Source organism: Hipposideros armiger, unplaced genomic scaffold (genome assembly GCF_001890085.2).
Source record: "Hipposideros armiger isolate ML-2016 unplaced genomic scaffold, ASM189008v1 scaffold_205, whole genome shotgun sequence".
Classification (NCBI taxonomy): Eukaryota; Metazoa; Chordata; class Mammalia; order Chiroptera; family Hipposideridae; genus Hipposideros; species Hipposideros armiger.
In genome coordinates this window covers 888,205-908,092 of record NW_017731555.1, presented here as the reverse complement: position 1 = coordinate 908,092, position 19,888 = coordinate 888,205, and the positions used below count along the sequence as shown (strand labels likewise).

The 19,888-nt window shown below is 36.4% G+C and overlaps 1 protein-coding gene across 4 annotated transcripts in view; it reads right to left on the bottom strand.

Annotated features, from left to right (window-relative positions):
- The window catches only part of CHN1 (chimerin 1), a 179,045-nt gene that overhangs the window by 43,975 nt on the left and 115,182 nt on the right, over positions 1–19,888 (bottom strand). For 3 of the 4 annotated variants that reach the window (XM_019653728.1, XM_019653727.1, XM_019653729.1), the window contains one exon: positions 179–256. In XM_019653728.1, coding sequence (XP_019509273.1) covers positions 179–256 — 78 coding nt within the window. Of the gene's footprint in view, positions 1–178; positions 839–19,888 lie in introns of those variants that run through there. The other variant, XM_019653730.1, reaches the window with a different exon arrangement.

The window sequence follows — 19,888 nt, the reverse complement described above, 5'->3', positions numbered from 1 at the left end:
AGCTAGTCTTTAAGTAAAATCCTGCTTCAAACATCTTCATTGCTGAAATAGCAAGAACGTTTTAGTCCAGTCATCCTAGTTTTAAAAAGACATCAGCAGATATTCCTTTAACATTGTATATTTCAAGTAATGTACATTTCCTTTCTTATAAGCAAAGGTTAAAAACAAATATTCTTACCTTGAAATTGTGAACCTTTTCATATTTTGGAATTTGCTCGTTTTCTTTCAGAGTTGCTCTTCTAACAAGTGATGTCAACTGCGAATAAGCAAAGAGTTTCAGAGGTTGCCAGATTGTCACGGACGACTTTTGAGAACCCAGTTTCATTCCCAAGGCTGCTATCAATAAATTTTGCTGCCGGCCCTCTTGCTTTGATTTGTGAACTGCAGCTCTATTAGTTTTCCTACCCGACCAAGACTCTTTGGATGGCATTTTGGAATTCACAGAAAGAAATAAAACCTATATTGATCTATGTCTGTCGATGAAGCCTGTATTCAGCTAACAAATGAGCATTCTGCCAGCCAGCACAGAACCCTAACCTACAGAGAGCTGCAGGGAAACACCACGGAGAAGTGGAGGAGGATGATGAAGCACTTCTTAAAAAGAGGTCGACTAACCAGAAGAATTCTTCTTTCTTCCTTTTTTTTTTTTTTAAAGGGCTCTATATTTAAGCTTCTGAAAACTTAGGAGTCTGAACAGAAATAAAGAACCAGTGCTAACATACAAAACATTCAGCATCTCTCTATTCCTTTTTAAAAGCCATCCAATTTTGACAAATGACACAGTTCTAAAAGCTTTCTTCTCTATTCAATATATGAACGTCCATTCTGAATGAAAGGTGCCTACATACTGCCTGCAGTCAGTTTCTAGCAAGACACCCTGTGCAGCCCCTAGCAGTGCGTGGGGGAGGGGAGGGATTTGACAAGGAAGGCTGGATTAGACTGGTCGCCGTAAGAAAGGAGACAACCAATGAAAATCAAGCAACAGTATTTAAGTACTGTATTCCTCAACTCACTCACTCTGTGTCTCCCTCCTCTCATGAAAGATTTTCTTGTTGGCTCAAGGGGGAAAAAAAAAACGGTGGGAAGACAATGAGCAATGAATGAGTCATGCATCATTACAAAATGGAATATACTGTTACCTATTAAAAGCAAAGGAAAATTAACATGCAGCACCAGGTTTTAAAAAGAAAGTACCACTACCAGGTACATTATGAAAGGCTGATCTATACCCTCCTTTGTGCATGGATTGAGTTCGTTAACTAAAAGCAAATTTTATTAAAGATGAGCAAAAGCTGGTAAGCCGATGAAAAAGAAAAGTTTAACTAGGTATCATTCTATTTTCCTGTAAAACAAGGAACATTGTTAACACCCAGAAGTGGTCAGTTTTGTCTCCCTACTGGGTTGTGGTCTATACTTAAATAGATCCAACCATTATTTTAATTCTTAGTCTCAACATTCATTATTTAAAGAGCTTGAGGCCAGGGCATAGTAGGAGCCAGCTGGGAATAATTCCTCATGTACACAGGTCCCAGATACAGAGTAACTGTACTTAGAGGACACTTGGATGTTTGTTTGCTGATGTAGAGAGGGGGCTGCTGGGGTGCTCATGGTTGGAAGAATTAATATTGTTAAAATGTCTATACTACCCAAAGCAATCTATAGATTCAGTGCAATACCTATCAAAATATCAATGACATTTTTCACAGAACTAGAACAAATAATCCTAAAATTTACATGGAATCACAAAAGACCCCGAATAGCCCCAGAAATCTTAAGAAATCTCCAACTGGAGGTACCATGCTTCCTAATTTCAAACTATACTACAAAGTTATAGTAATCAAAACAATATACTGGCACAAAATCAAACACATAAATCAATGAAACAGAACACAGAACCTAGAAATAAACCCATGCTTATATGGTCAATTAATATATGACAAAAGAGGCAAGAATATACAATGGGGAAAAGACAGTCTCTTCAATAAATGATGTTGGGGAAACTGGACAGATACTTGCAAAAAAATGAAACTAGACCACTTTCTTATACCATATACAAAATAAATTCAAAATGGATTAAAGACTTAAATGTAAGACCTGAAATGATAGAACTCCAAGAAAAAAAACATAGGCAGTAACTCTCTGACATCAGTCTTAGTAATTTTATTTTTGGGGGGTGGAGTGGGGATATAACTCCTTGGGCCAAGGCAACAAAACAAAAATCAGTAAGAATACATCAGACTAAAATGCTTCTGCACAGTGAAGGAAACCACCAGCAAGATGAAAAGGTAACTTACTGAATGGGAGAAGATATTTGCAAATGCTATATCTAATAAGGAGTTAATATCCAAAATATATTTAAAAAAACCCCATACAACTCAACATAAAAAAAAATCCAATTAGAAAATGGGCAGAAGACTGGAATAAACATTTATTCAAAGAAGACAAACAGACACCAATAGACACATGAAACGCTGCTCAACATCACTAAATCAGGGAAATGCAAATCAAAACCACAATGAGATATTACCTCACATCTGTCAAAATGGCTATCATCAATAAATCAACAAATAGAGTATTGGGGAGGATGTGGAGAAAAGGAAGCTGCACTGCTGGTGGGATGGTAAACTAGTGCAGCCACTATGGAAAACAGTATGGAGATTACTCAAAAAATTAAAAATAGAACTACCGTATGACTCAACAATTCTACTACTGGGTATTTATCTGAAGAAATAAAAACAATAATTTGAAAAGATATACACCCTATGTTCACTGCAACATTATTTATAATAGCCTAGGTATAGAAGCAACCTAGGTGTCCACTGATAGATAATGGATAAGGAAGATGGATGTGTGTGTGTGTGTGTACACAATGGAATATTACTCAGCCATAAAAATGAGTGAAACTGTGCCATTTATGACAATACGGATGGACCTAGAGAGTAATAAGTGAAATAAGTTAGACAAAGACCAATACCATATGATTTCACTTAAACGTGGACTCTAAAAACAAAACAAATGAACAAACAAAACAGAAACAAACTCATAGATACAGAAAAAGAAACTGATGGTGGCCGGAGGGGAGGGAGATGGGGAGATAGGCAGAAAAGGGGAAGGGGATGAAGAAGTACAAACATACAATTATAAGTCATGGGGCTGTAATGTACAACATTGGGAATACAGTCCATAATATCATAATAACTATGTATGGTGACAGATGGTTACTAGACTTAGTGGTGATCACTTCATAAGGTATATAAATGTTGTGATTTAACAACTGAAACTAATATAATGTTGGATGTCAACTATATTTAAAAATAAAGTTAAAAAAAGTGAAAACAAATCATTAAAAATACAGTTTTTTAGAAATAATTTTTTAAAAAAGAAGCAGGGTGGCTGGGTAAGAGACTCGAATCCACCTCCATTTAAGAGCAATACCTATTCTTTTTACTAAGGTGCTGTAAGAAGCTTGTTTTCTCATATTGATTTCCCAAACATCTGCTTCCTCATACTACAGTAATTAAGTTGAACCCGTTATGATTCTAATATTACACTGTATTTAAAGAATCTAAAGCTCCATATTTAAATGGATTCATTCCATCTGCTTAGTGCAAACAATTTATCTCAGATTTCATAATCTGTAGGGGTATGTGCCTAATGCAGTGTCTAGTTTAATTAGGGCATGAAGTGGTAATTAAACCATGCTAGATATTGGAAATATTGAATGACTGATTTTCTCAACATCCCCAAATATTTTTTTTAATGTACTTGAGTCTATAGTCCTGTCTTTTAAAATGGTTTATTCTTTTAAAAACATTTCTAATAAAAGGCATATTAATATTTACCTCTGTAGATATTTCATTTCCATAAATTGATACCCTTATGTGATTAATAAGCAACAAAAAATGCTCCTGTTCCAAGAGGCAATACAATGGAAAAAACTTTCCTTGCCTAACCTAAATTACTCTTCAGCTTAGACCTAGATGGTCATGTGATGACTAAAAATACAAAGGCAAACAGACACTTCAGTCATGTACAACCTAAAGTGAAATTACCCGATTCTCAGTAGGCACCAGATAAAAACAGAGATTCCGAAGGCAAACGTAATGGTAATTTTTTTTCTCCACGATGTTTAACACAATGTTTAAGTTACTAAGTTCAAGAAAACAATCACCTATATAACCCAGGTAGCTTTCTTGTTTGTTTTTTTTTTCTGAGTATTTGATTGAGGCCATTTAGTATAGATCATCCCCAATCCTCCATGTATAGTAACTAAAACTCAATCAAAGCATAAAAATATTAATAGTAGAGTTATCCAGAAAATTCATGGCTGGGTAAAAGTGAATATTTCGTCACTGAGAGACAAACTGTACTGTAGACTCTGCAGAGTCAGACTGTCCTTCCTGAGTAATTTTTCTACCTAATCAAGAAATACTGGATTAACTGCAACTTGGGCAGCTACCTAGGGCAATAAAGAGACAGAAAACTGCTCAGGTGAAAAGGTTCTTAGCTACCTTAAAATGTTTGGGGGTTTGGTTACTATTGTGCCCTTAATAACTGCAATGGCATTTCTGTATTCATTCTGCTGCTGGAGAGCTCTCAAGTTGGAAGAACTGCTAACTCTAAAATTCAGAACCAATATCAATGTTCTGATGATTCAGGCAAATGTATATTACTCACCCTTTTATATATCTGGTCATGTCCATCTACTTAGGTAGATAGTTATAGCATCTATTAAATATGGCTATCGTTTACTAAGTACTTATGTTCCAGGCACCTAGCTCAACACTTGACATACAGAATCCCATTAAATCCACAGAAAACACCTCTGAAGAATATATTTTACCCTCATTTTATAGCTGAAACAACTGAGGCCTACCAGAAGTTAACTTCCCAAAAGTGCACAGCTAGTATAGGCAATAGACAGGAATTGGGCTCTTGAACTCTACACTATATCCACGCAAATGAGAGGTAACTGGAGTCTCAGGGTAGGTGTTTTCTCCTCTCTATTCAAGGTGGTTTCTCTAGTTATTTTCTCTTTTCAATTTTGAAGAGTAGCAATAGATGTTAAGATAGAGTAAGCAATGAGTAACAATAGATGGTAAGAAAAGTAATAGTAATTAAGATCTCTAGATCTCAAGTTTAGTGTGCAGAACATGCAGAAGGCAATGCAGATCTCTAGGCTCCATCCAAACTCCCCCTCCTTCATGAAGCCGTTGATGATTCGCACCAATTAGATGTGATCTTGCCTGACTATGAACTTCAGAGCCCTTCATTTGTTCATTAATTATGAGGCATATCACATTCTACCTCATATCTCAGTTATCCGTGTAGCTCTTTATATAACATTGGATCTTTTTTTTTTTTTTTAGCTGAGCCATCCTGCCACCTGTTGGCAGCTCAGCTTGGGCCGGGAATCGAACCAGTGACCCTGTTGCTCAGAGCTCATGCTCTTGAGCGAGCTCTTAACCAACTGAGCCACTCGGCCAGCTCTATAGCATTAGGTCTTACATATAGCATTGTGGTGTGACCAAAAAATACAGTGAACGTTTAGATTAAAAAAATTTATTACAGTAAAAGACACATTTCCATTAACCCCCGCAAAATACTCCCCCTCACTTTGAACACAGTTATCCCATCGTTCTTGCCACTTTCTGAAGCAGTTCTGGAAGTCTTCCTTTGTGAGTGTCTTTAGTTGCGCTGTTGTGGCTGCCTCGATAACCTGAATTGATTCAAAACATTTATCTTTCATGGTCATTTTGACTTTGGGGAAGAGCCAGAAGTCTCACGGTGCCAGATCTGGTGAATAAGGTGGATGAGGACAAACCGTAATGTTTTTATTTGACAGAAATTGCCATATACCAGAAGTGGTGTGAGACCTGGAGCATGTCAGATGGAGGATGATTTACGACATACTTTAAAACACACCTTCTCTCAACCATAGCTCACACATGACTGTACCAAACAAGTTGAAACTTGTCACACACTGTTACTAAGGTTTGACATGCCACTTCCTATATTGAAGATCTCTGCCTTTCCATTGGATGGCATTCAGCAGCAGCATTCACGTATTTTTTTTTTTATCACAACGGAAGGCTCCGTGTCACACGTTGCTTCTGGTGTGACAATTTCTGTCAAATAAAAACATTACGGTGTGTCCTCATCCACCTTATTCACCAGATCTGTCACTGTGCGACTTCTGGCTCTTCCTCAAAGTCAAAATGACCATGAAAAATAAATGTTTTGAATCAATTCAGGACATTGAGGCAGCCATGACAGCGCAACTAAAGACACTCGTGAAAGAGGACTTCCAGAACTGCTTCAGAAAGTGGCAAGAATGATGGGATAAGTGTGTTTGAAGTGAGGGAGAGTATTTTGAGGGGGAATAATGGCAATGTGTCTTTTACTGTAATACATTTTTTTAAAAAATATTCACCATATTGTTTAATCACACCTCATACGTACATCGTGGTATAAAACCTGAATGTAGCACAGCAGCTTGCACAAATACAGGCTCAATAAATATTTGGTTAAAAAAGTAAAACCAAATGGAGGCAGCTATTTTAATTGGGGGACGGTGCATTATCATAATAATAAAGATGGGATTTGAAATCAGAGACACTGAAGTTTGAATCTTGACCTTGGGAGATTTGCTTGATGCCTTGGTTACCTCATCTACATCCTAGGGATGATAATAACCTACCTTACAGGTTACTGGGCAGTTTAAAGAGGATAGCACATAAAGGAGGAAAAGGCTGTATGGAGACTATAATAAGCACTCAATAAATGATAGTATCACAGGGTGCTGTACCGCTATTAGCTGCAGGGTGCACTGTGTAGTACAAGACAAAGGTTCCTGCCCTCAGGGAGTTTGTAGGTGAATCTGCTTTTGGTTTATACCACATAAACACACCTGAAAACTCCTCGCTTCCCTTTGTATTATGGTCACTACCCATTTCCCAGATTCTAGTTCTAATCCTATGTTTTAAAAGGCATAATAAATGACATACATGTTAGTTGAGAGAGCAAGGTGGAGGGGGGGTGGGAAATGAAAAGGAAAGGAGATTATGTGCATTTATTAAGCATCCAGGAACAACGTTTGGTGCTTCATATCATTGTCCTATTTATGCGTACTAGTCACAACTGTTTTGAGAGTATGTTGTATAATGGACGTTTTACAGATGAAGAAACACTCAGAGTGACTTGCTCAAGGTCACAGGCAAGAAGAGGAGTCTGTGATCTGAATTCCTGTTTTCTGTCTTCAAAGCCTGGCAGCTGTTTCTGCTACCTTTTAATGAGAGTAGAAGACAAATCCAAGATGTTAGGGAGATAGCCCCCTCATATTTTGGGCCTATAAAATATAAGAAAATGGCTTAACTGGGTGGGGGTCTAAACTGGCAGGGCACATCTCCTACAAAGTCATTCTTGCGGGAAACCCCAGCAGTATTTAGATTATTTTGACTGGGAATCTTTGGCCTGTCTTAGACCTGACTCTGGCCATCCTTGATATGACAGCACTTCCTATGTTCACCTGAATCAGAGTGTCTGGCCTGCAAAAGAAGGATAAGGAGTGCGCCAATTCCACAGTCCTTTCTGTGCTATCTTTGTCCATACCATCTGTAATACAGAGAAGTGAACTATAAAAATGATGTGTGGGGCGTGGGGAGTTGTATGAGGACTAAGGAACGAAAGGGCGAAACAGGTGACCTTGGAGAGGAACACTTTTGCTGTTTTTCAGATAAAGAAATTTCCACCACTGACTCCACTACTCTGTTGTTTGTCTAGTAAATAATACTGGATTTGCGCTGAGCTAGCATCTCATTTTCACCAAGTACAACAAGATCATGGGCTCTGGAGCCAGAAAAGGGCTGACTTTAACCCGTCATGTACTGGCTGTGGTATGCCCTTTGTCTAGTTACGAATTTATTTCAATCTTTGTTTCCTTATGCATAAAATGGATTAAAAGTACTTACATTGTAGAATTATTCAGAATTAAATGAGATAATATGTGAGGGGCATTTTTTGCATTATTCCTGGCACAGAAAATAATAAATAGAAGTTTCCCCTCCTTTCCTGCAATCTCTATAAACTGTTAAAATTGAGATATAAACAACATAGCTTTTCCAATATCAAGGTTTATAGATCCAAGCAAATTCAGCTCACTCTAGATACACAGATTATTCATACCTTTGTCTCCCAAATTATAATTTGTAAACTAATTTATTTCTCTCAATTAGCATCAAGAGTGAGACATATTCCAAGGTCCTTAACAACAATATGTCAGCTTACATTTATTAACAAATAGCTACATGACATTGTGCTAGTAAATGCTTTACATGTATGATGAAGTTAGATATTTTATAGATGAAAAACAGAAGTTCAGAGAGATTAATTACCTTGCCGAAGGTCACCTAACTAGTATGTGGTGAGAACAGGATTTGAACTCAGATCTACATGACTTCAAATTCTGTGTCTTTCCTCTAGACTACCCTGCCTCTCACATTATCTATTTTTAATATGCAATTTTAAAAGGCTATCATTTGAATAAATTTCTAGATCATTTATATTCTAGCACCACTTAGATCACTAGCCATTTTAGTACTGCTTATATTTGAATTTATAGTATGTACCAGATTCTTCATTTAATCAAAAATTTTCAAATGCATTTTAAGTCAAACATTAGAGACTTCTATACAGAACTCTATAAATTCCTTGTTATGTTGGGATAAATAACTTTTTTATGCTGCACAGGAAGCTCTTACATCGTGCCTGGGCTCTAAATTTTTATGACACTGGCATCAGTTACACTATAATTTCTAACTTAGTCCTCATTACATAGCTCCTTTGGCATTAACTTAATATCCATCTAAACAGATAACAATAAAGTGCATCAGTGCATACATTTCAGTGAATAATAAACTGAAATTATACTAAGCTAATAGTGACACTAACAAACTGTATACTCTAACATGTCCACTTATAAACATAAGACATTTAAAACACAATGCAAACAAAAAAGTACAGCCCTGGATTCCTATTATTTCAAGAAACAACAGAAATGAAGATTGAGGGAGCTTTTTGCACTCTGCAGGAAGAATACCCGGCCCAGAGAAGAGCGGGTACAGGGCACACAGCCTGGTTTTCAAGCCTGGATCTGACTGGTACCAGCCAAGCCACTGGACTTTCCTAAATCCCAGCTGTACTAAGTGAATTCCATGGTCTTCTCTACACTTTTAATAGAAATTCAGAAGGAAAAAGGAAGGTTCGTATTCATTCAAAACACAGGAATGTGAAGAGTTGATGTGCTTACAGGGGAAAGGCCAGCTTAGCTATCTCCAGTGAGTCTCCACGAGGTAGCTCTGGCTAATATACTATGGGCTTCTGTCTAGTACTCAGTCTCGTATCTACTTCTCAAAGGGAGGCTGACAATTGTAATACCAGTTCATGAAATTGACAGGTAAAAGTAGTTTATACAAAGATATGAGATATAAAGTGGGTGACCAACATTTTCCAATGCAGCATACCTACATCGGAAACAACAGCAACAAAAAAAAGGAAGTGTTAAGAATGGAATCAGAACAAGTGGAATGGGTTCAATGAACTCAATATTTAATGCAGAGTTAAGATATTTGTTGAATCCTCTCCGATTAGGATGGCCTTGCCAATGAACTAGAATATTCAATGTTCACTCAGTGGGGGCTCTCTCATTTTAAGTCAGTGCTTAAATGGACATAAGCAACTTCTACCTCTTGAGGTCTCCTTTTTCCAGGTGTCTTTTTCCTGTGATTTTGTGAATCTCTGCTCAAATATTTTATTTTAAGTAGTGATCTTAACGATAATGCATAAGACAGTCTTTTTTCATTTATGTTTTTAAAGGATATTAGATTGTAGCCCTGATGTACTGATAACAATTCATATAATAGGTGCTTCGGGAAGATATAATAAGTGGAAAATGTTTTCCTGTCCCAAATTATGTAACCACAAGTTACTATATATATGTACTATATATAAAATTAAATAATATTGGTAAAATAGTTTAGTCTAATATTCTCCAATCTTTGGCCATTGTCAGTGGTGGATGCATAATGATGATGATAACAACATTCTTTCTTGGTTCTTCCTAATGAAAAGATGGAATTGGCTTGCATGGGAACTTCTCATTTTCTCCTCTAAGTGAACCTGAGGGACTACTTAGGGAAATGTGTCATTAATATTTTGGCTTTTGTTTTACCCAAATTTTTGATCCCTATTACCTGCAAGACATAAAGAAACACTATTATTATTTTGGAACAATAGAGGAGATTAAATTAAAGAGGCTTTAATACTTTATCACAATTAGGGACTTAAAATCCAGTGTAAAACTCTTACATCATAAACATTTTTAATTTTTCAAAAAGCTTTTAGTTGTAATATACATAAGAAAAACACAACTAAAAAGCAGACTCAGATTGATGTTACCAGGAGTGTTTTCAGATTTTAAACCACCATGTGAGGTTATTTCAAGTTACTGCAGTCCAGTGAATATTTTGCAATCACCAATTTAACAGAAGCAAGCGAGTGTATTAACATAAAAGTGAGGCACCATATTTTTAGTTTTCTCATTCCTGTAGTGACTTCCATTTGATTAGGCTTGGTTATTTATTTATTTATTTTTTTTAATTTATTTTTTTTTATTGTTAGTTTCTGGGCTTGGGTTATTTTTAAAAGAACCTGTTACCAACTTTTTAAAATTTAAGTCATAAAGGCTTATTTCCTCTGTGTGTAGTTTGATTAGAATATTCCACCTATAATTTATTTTAATATCCATTTTAAGCTTCAATTGAGATAAATGTTGACTCATGGTATGAAGTATATATGTGAAGTACAAACATACTTTTAGAAACCTATTTTTCATTTGAAAATGGCAATAATAGCCTGAAGGTAAAAGATTTCACTTTCATAAACAATTACACTGAGAAGTATAAAGCACGAGCATAATTCACAGATGTGTTAATATTTCACCTCACTGCCAGACATTAACTTGTCTCTTCTTTGTAATGACACTGCTACACAGCATGGTTTACATCAAGATAATGATGTTAAAAAAGTAAAAATAGCTTGCATCTGGGCACTTTCTAAAATAAACTTTTCATAGCATCTCCACAGCATTTCATTTTATGAAATTTCTGTTAGTTCAAAGGATCCTAATGAAATTAAGAGAGAACATTAACAACCCCTAACTTGAATGTTCTCCTTTACACAAGAGATAATTAGATTTTTTTATATCTGTATACTGTGTCCCATATGGAGCTCAACATCTTAAGAGTGATTTGAGGCATCTGGACCAGGCCCCACAAATGATCAGTACATTAGACACAGAGAGTCAGACTGCAACCAGCTTCCTGTGAGGAGGAGGAAGAAGAGATTAAAGGATCCTTCAGCATCTATCTTTCAGTGACATTTTATGTAGTGAGAGGCATCCACCCTGTGTTTTCCTTCTTTACAAAGGACAGGGTAATGGGAGATAATTTAAGGAGCAACTGAATTGAAGATCTTAGGTTGATAAGGTCAAATGTTATCTAAGGATATCTGGTAAGCTTAGGCCACTGTTTTCCTACCCTTTCCACCAAAATGTTCCCTGAGAACAACCAACAGTGAACAGGGAGGTGCAGGGACCCTGGGGTGGCTCTCTAAGCTCCCCAGAACGTACCCATATAAAATGTTTAATACAAAAATGTGTTCAATCAATGACTACTGAGTAAAACTGACGCTCCAGGAAGATGTGTCATATTTAAGTTGAGCTTATCCCTGCGCAGCAGGAAATGCATAATCTAGATTCCAGAGAGCAGGCTGGGGTGACTGAGGGAGGCCTTAGAGCCCTTCAGCAGTGGGCCTGATTCAGTCACCATGTTGCAGGGCAAGAAGTAAACTGTGAGGTAACTGCCTTAATACTCCCGTTCTAGGCCTACTTTACCATAACTTTAATGGCTTTATTCTTCTGCCCATTTGGTAAACCAAAACAAACAAACAAACAAACAAACAAACAAAAACAATAATTCAGATCCAGCTCTTACACTGCCCCCTAAAGTTCTGTAGCACTTATACAGAACTTTAGATTCTATAAAGCTCTTTGTCACACACACCTTTTCATTACATCCTCACATTCCTGTTTTTCAGAAAGAAGATACAGCGATATTCAGGCAATTTGCTCGATAATCTGGTAGGCGAAGGAGCCATGATGGACACCCAGGCCTCCAGACTTCACACTCTATCCTCTCTCTACTCTGCTGTGTGTCCCTGGGACCTTGGCATATGATCACACAACATGTGACTAGGCTGACTCTTGTCTTAAGAGCCAGGGTTACGAAGACCCAGACCCATCAGTAGGCAGAAACATTTACAGCAGAAAATGACTCCCCCATTCATTACTAAGCCTGACAAATGGCTTACAACCTACAGAGAAGTAGGTCCGCCTTAGTGATTAATTTCTGGCATTTGAAAAAGCCTTTTTCATTATGTTGATGATGGCGGGTAAAGTGATATGTTGCTTGTCCTTAGATAGATGCAGATCCTCTGTCAACTGAGAGTTACTGAGCCGCATGCCTTTTTGTTTTTGTTTTCACACTGGCTTTTCCTGTTCCTTAAATAAAAACAAATCAACAAGACTACCCTCCAAACCAATGAATTGAGAGAGTAATCTCTTGGGCATCTAATTAAACTGTCTTTAGAAATAGGTAATTAACCTTCCATTAAAATTCACCAAACAGACATACATAATTTACAAGGTAGAAAGCCATTCCAATCTCATGGGTAAACAATTAACTAAGTCTTATATTTATAACAAAGATTCTAGAATGGCGAATGCAGTAAGTAATTACATAATTAGAATAAATTTTATCTTTAAAGTAATATAGTATAAAAAATGAGCATTTAGGGGCCGGCCGAGTAGCTCATTGGCTAAGAGTTGGCTTGGGAGCGTGAACTCTGAGCAGCAGGGCCACCAGTTCGGTTTCCACAAGGGCCAGTGACACTGCCCTCTACAGCTAAGATTGTGAACAACAGCTCGACCTGGAGCTGTGCTGCTGGGAGTCACTGGTGACTGGGCGGGCTGCAGTGGGGCTGCAGTGGGCTGCCGTAAGCTACCGTGAGTGGCCCTCCAATGGCCGGCGACCTATCTGCCTCAGCCGGGAAGAGCACAATGATCACAATACCAACATGTGCCAGTGAAGTGATGTCCTCCACAACTAGACTGAAGAACAAAAGGACAGCAACTTGTGTGTTCCCCTTCCCCGATTCCCCAACGCCGTTCTCTCCGATTCCCCAATAAAATCTTAAAAAGAAGAAAAAAAAAAGAGCATTTGGGGTTCCGGACATGTGGCCTGAGAAAGTGTAAATACCACAAATTCATTAAAAGAAAATACAGAAATGGTCAAAGCATATACAGATGCTCCTTGACTTACAATGGGGGTTATGTCCCGATAAACCCATTGTAAATTGAAAATATGGTTAAGTCAAAATGCACTTAATACATATAACCTAACATCATAGCTTAGCCTAGCTTACCTTAAACATGCTCCGAACAATTACATTAGCAAAATAATCTAACACAAAGCCTATTTTGTAATAATGTGTTGATTTCTCATGTAATTTATTGAATACTGTACTGAAAGTGCAAAACAAAATAGTTGAATGGGTATCACTTTCATACCATCAGAAGATAAAAAAAATTGGTAAGTCAAATCATATAATAATTCGGGGACTGTCTGTATGTACAAGGATCTCCTAAATAGTTTTCATTCAATAAATATTTTATTTAGTATCTACTATGTTCTAGGCATTAGTGAAACTGGCAGATAGCAGAGAATAGGGCCCTATGCTATTTTTGCAAGGACCAGATATTACACAATTACATATTTAATGAATTAACTATATTTGGGATAAGTATTAGATGGGTAATTGATTTTCCCATCCAATTTTAATCCTAATAATCATATTTTTTAACAAAGGTTTAATTTATTCATAAAATCTTGTCCATGCCTTCCTTCCACGCTGCTTCCTACTCTCACGGTCCTTCTGAGACTCTAATAGGTGACTTCACACATCTTTCTCTCCATTCTGGATCACTTTCTCTTCTTCCAATACAGAAGTGCCTTCAAAAGCCTTCGCATGACCAAACCACAGGGTAGTTTGCTGACCATCTTATATAGCCCTTTTATCAGAAATAATGCAGACAGGAAAGTGCTGTTTATAAACCCGCCTCCTCCATCTGCCTAATCACCCCCTCCATAAATAGTTAAAACAATTTTAAAAAATTTAACTAAATTTCAGTGTTATCTATATTTAAGTGGTTAAAAGAGGGGGTTTGAGTAAAGATTATCTGTAAAAGAGTATCAGCTCTATTTACTAGTTATGGAGCCTTAGGGAAAGTCTCAGTTTCTTCATCTGTAAACAGGGATAATGACAGTACCTACCTCAAAGGGTGATTAGGATGATGAGATGAGATCACGTACATAAAATGTATGGAATGTATGCTAATCATGTGTTTTCAGTACCTAGCATGCACAGCCCTCCCAGTTCTCAAAGACAGGACATGTTGATACTGCTGTGATCATTAGCATTGGTCTTAGCACCTAACACAAGGTAGGTGCTAAATCTTGAAAGAATGAGCACACAAAGTCCACAGCACATTTGTAAGCATCACTGAATTCTCCAGACTCATAGATGAAGGCCTTTCTGAATGGTTCTAGCCCCCTGCATTAAAAACACTATCAGAATAAATTTAATACAAAGAAAATGGTCATTTTCTTATAATGGCCATTCCTTAAAATATCTTATAGCTTAGTTTTTAAAAATGTAATGGCTGGCCACAGGCGCAAGGATGGAGGGTATTTTAAATATTGTTTCCTCAACTGATAGCTAAAATGCATGCAACTATGAACTGAAAACATGTTAGAGAGAAAATCTGTAACAACATAGGTTAGGTATCCTAGCAACATAGCTGACTAAAGGATGAGACTGAATTGAAAACATTTGTTCTGTTAAGAGAACAGGTGCCCACCTGAGAGACAAGGGATGCTTGGGCTTCATGAACTGCAGTTTTCGATTCTAAAGGTTGTTGAATCACTGTGGTTTAAATTAATATGCAGGACCAAAACAACTATTATTGGAAGAAGAGTGCAAAGTGCTATGAAAATTTACAGATGAATAAGAACCCTTTGCAATGAAGTGTTTGAAGCAAGAAAATGTTAGAACAAAAGGGAATTTAGGCAGTATCTACCATTAGTAAACCTAGTTTCAAGTTTGATTATTTTTCTGCCTAACAACTCCAACTTATAACTTACTATAAAACAAGGTGAAACTATTTTCAAATGCATATCTTAATAAGGAAGACATTAAAATAAGAAGTTTGATTTAAAAAAAAATAACTCGCCTAAAATATCTCCTCCTGCAGGATCAGCTGTAGATTTTTTTAAGTGGATGCTTTTATTATGTTTTTACTGTTAGAAGTATCAAACCATGGCATTAGTTGAATAATGTTTCTTAGTTGTTTCCATTTTTAAAAGAACCCAGTCTTTGAGACAATAAATATAGAATCTAACCATTATTTTATACCAGTGGTACTGATTTTAATAAATGATAGCCTACAAAATTAGTTATCGTGGGTCACATATTTAGACAGTTTTTTCCCCCCTTACTCTGTCATCACCTTTTTATGCTGTAGATTATATTAAATCTAGAGTTTTACATATCACATTTGAAAAACTCTCCAAAAGAGTAAGAGCCTCATACCCAATGATGTAAAAGGTACCTGGGCTCCTTGTAGGGATGGTTTTCTTGAGGAAAAGTATTGTTTGACTTGCAAGCTGAGTTAGCTGCTTTTTCTATAGAATACCATTTTTTTTTAACTTGGAAGACTAATATAAATTTTGGTTATTCAGACTTGGCATTTTCTCAAAAATGAACAAAGTGAGCCTGCCACTTCAACAAAAACAAATGACAATCAATGATAAAATTCACACTTTCAAGTGAAAATAAGAATTTTGGAAATTTAATATCTGTCCCCCTGAACTTGACAGCTTCCCAGTACTTAAATAACTTTTATGATGAAATCAAATGATGATATTAACAATACAATTTCTTTATCTACTATAAAGAAATGTGTCAATGTTTGGGAGACCTACATAACTCAGTGAACCAATATCTTCCAAATGACCAATGCATGACGTTACAGAATCATGCATAGCTGAAAGATCCATTCAGAGTTCAAGACAGACGAGTGGATTTTAGTGTAACAGAATAAGAAATGCTTATTTATAGGGTTTCAAGTTCCACATTGAAAGTAGCCTTTAAAGAACTACCACTTATCCAGTTTTGGTATGATAGCAAACAGAAATATCCACAATTATCTGAAAAGGCTATTAAAATACTCCTCTTTTCTGAATGCATAGCTGTACGAGATTGAATTTCCTTCAAATACTTCAACCACATTAACATATCACCACAGACTGACTGCAGAAGCATTTATGAAAATTAAAGAGATTTACAGAAATGTAAAAAATGCCACTCTGCCAACTAAATTTGTTTCATAAAATATGGCTATCTTAATAATAATAATATTATGTTAACATGTAATGGGTTTATTGTTTTTTTAATGAGTTAATAGTTTTTAAAAATCTGTTTTAATTTACAATATGGTAAATGTCAATAGACACAACCCACATAAGCAAAAGTACTTTGAGGACTTCAATAATTTTTAAAGTGTTAAGGGCTCCTGAGTCCAAAAAGTTTGAGAATCACTGATCTAATCCATTAGCTGTAACATTTACTGGGCAACCAGATTTCCCACACATACATCGCCCTGCCACCCTCTCCCCACCATACACACATACGTATACGAAAGGCACATATCTTAATATATGTCTGGGCCCCATGTTGATTCTACTGATCAAAATTTCTGCAGGTGTCTCTATTGTATATAAAACTTCCTAGTTACAACCTTGATCTGATATGGCTCTTTAAGCAAAAGCTATTTATGACTGCATATTTTAGCACTTTCACAAAAGTTTATTTTACATTAAAGTTATGTTTTTCATTTTCTTCATTATTTTATTTCTCAAAAGCACTATCATTAGGGCCGCCTGAGTGGCTTGTTCATTGGTTAAGAGTTGGCTTGGGATGCAAGCTCTGAGCAGCAGGATCCCAGTTCGGATCCCACATAGAGGGCCAGTGACGCTGTGTCCTCTACAGCTAAGATAGTGAAAACAGCTTGACCTGGAGCTGGGCTGCCATGAGTCGCCTATGATGGCGTAGGCTGCAGTGGGGCAGGTCGGCAGCTGGCGTGTGCTTTCGTGAGCTGCAGTGAGCCGCCGTGAGCGGCTGTCCTATGGCCAGCAAGTGATTGCCTCACCCGGGAAGAAGGAAATGATAATACCAACATGGGCCAGTGAAGCAACGTCCTCCACAACTAGACTAAAGAACAAAAAAGGACAGCAACTTTTCTGTTCCCCTTCCCTGGTTCCCCAATAAAATCTTAAAAAAAAAAAAAGCACTATCATTAGTAATAATGTCTTTATTTTTTTCCTTTTATTGTTATAAATACTAATCTTTATTCAGGTTATTGGTTTCCCTGCTTCTGAGAGAAACCATGGAAAATGATAAACTGTCAAATTGTATTAAAAAGCTGAAAGTTTTCTGGTGGTGTTTGCTTTTCTTTTTTGCTTCTAAATTATAATAAATTCTCTACAGTTAGTTTTACATATATAGTCTCTAGAATATTGATTTGAAAAACACTTCAACTCCCTTAAAAAAAAATCTTATTTATTTAGGAGGTGACTGTCAACTGAGAGGTCTTTTGTCAGTTTCAAAGAGCTAAGTAAGGTTCTACTTTGACAATGAAATGCTAATAAGCAGTTTGAAGATTGAACTGATGGAAACCTGAAGATGTCAACCTGAATTCAAACGTTGAAAGTGTAAAAGTGTGCTGACTTATCTTAAATATAACAAACATGACATGCTTTGTTATATTATAAATCTTAGTTATCAATATATTTTACTAATACACAGATAAGTTATGTTAATCATTTAATATGGTGCAATTGTAAAAACTTCAAAGAAATTTTATCCTCATCTCATTCTACCAAAAGTATATACTGCGATTTAAAATTCATGTTGAATTAATTAACAGTGTCGCACATTTATGTAATTTATACTATCACATAACTTTAAATCCTTTATTTTTGCTGTTGATGTTACTATGAGAGGAACAAGACTATTTGGATTTATACATCTCTGTGGTGCTTAAAGAAGGGAGGGTTAACACTTGACACAAGCCATCATTATAGAACTACTGGGAAAAATATTTTGTTTCCTCTTTATATACTAAAAAATTCAAGTCATAGGTTTTCTTATTCTGTAAATTGGACTCTTTTTATTCTTTTAACATTTGATGAGTTTATTTTAAAAACAACATAAGAGTGCAGTTCTAGAGTGACCTGCCTCAGTGGGTGAAAGGCCCATCTGAACCATGCTTCAATTTCCTATAGACAGGTTCCAGGATGTTTTAATTTCTCTCTTTGGAGTAACCCAATTACTCAAAATACAGTAATCCACTTAGTCTAAATACTAACACAGTCCAATGTTCAGTCTTTACAATGACACCAAGGGGCATTTGGTGAAAGGGTGTGGTGGTCACCTGACTTCATTTTTAAAAATAAAGGATGCACTATTAAAACATACCCCTAGAATCTCTTGATAACTCACTATAAACCCATGACCCCCCCAAATGCCCATGTTATTTTAATACCTACTCTCAAAAGATTGCTATAAAAATTAAAGGAGATAATCTGGCAAAGTACCTAGTACACTTTCCAACATATAGAGGCTTAATGAATGTTAGTTATTTCTATTATTCTTAGTTTCACAACTCTTAGCGATGTATATTGTGGAGCTAGAAGAGACCTTCAATTTCCCGAGGCCAAAGAAAATTATGCAACTGGCTCAAAAACACAATCCTAGTCAGAAGCAGAGCCAAGCCTGTTTGTTCTACCTCTTAGAACAGTAAGTTCTCAAAGGCACAGATTATGTCTGAAAACCTCTTGAGGGTTAGCAAAGAGAATTTATGGGTAGCGAGTCATGGCAGCTAGAAGGACCTGAATGTCATCTATGAAAGAGGAGTCCTGCATTTTATAACTGAGGATAATGATGCTTAAAGTGACATCATGAAGTTATAAGACAAGGATCCAGATCTTCTGTTCCAAAAAGATGCCCAATAAAAACATTGGTTGTTGTGGGTGTGTGCATGTGAGAATGACTGGATAAATAGGAGATAACGAGATCATTAAAGATCCTTCTGAAGTGCTTCTATTTGAGGAGTAAAGGTGGATCTCTGTGGAAAACATATCTAAAAAAAATAAGGAATTAAGAGAGCAAAGGAATAGCATAAAGAGAGCATTTGAACTAGATGCTGTGGACTGCTCCAAGCTATGACCAAACACTAGCATATAGGACTACAGAAATTCTTTTATGAGTCTTAACACCTGATCAAATGTTAAAGATGAATTACTATGTAAGTATTCCATCAGAGAGAAAACTTAGCTTAAAAGTTTAGAATATTTTTGTATGAAACTAAAAGTGAAATATTGAAAAGACTTGTTTACAATCCAATATCACCATGAATTTAAATACAGAGGGTGCCAAAAAAATGTATACACATTTTAAGAAAGGAAAAACCTATTAAGATTGTAATAATATATACTGATAACAAAAGATGAATACAAGTCATGAGTATACTTTTTTTTGGCACCCCCGGTATATATATGAATCAAAATCAACCCCTTTGCAGTAACTATGAATACTGCTTCCAAATAAAAGCATCTGTCATATTCAGTGTGTGTGTGCGTGTGTGCACGCACGC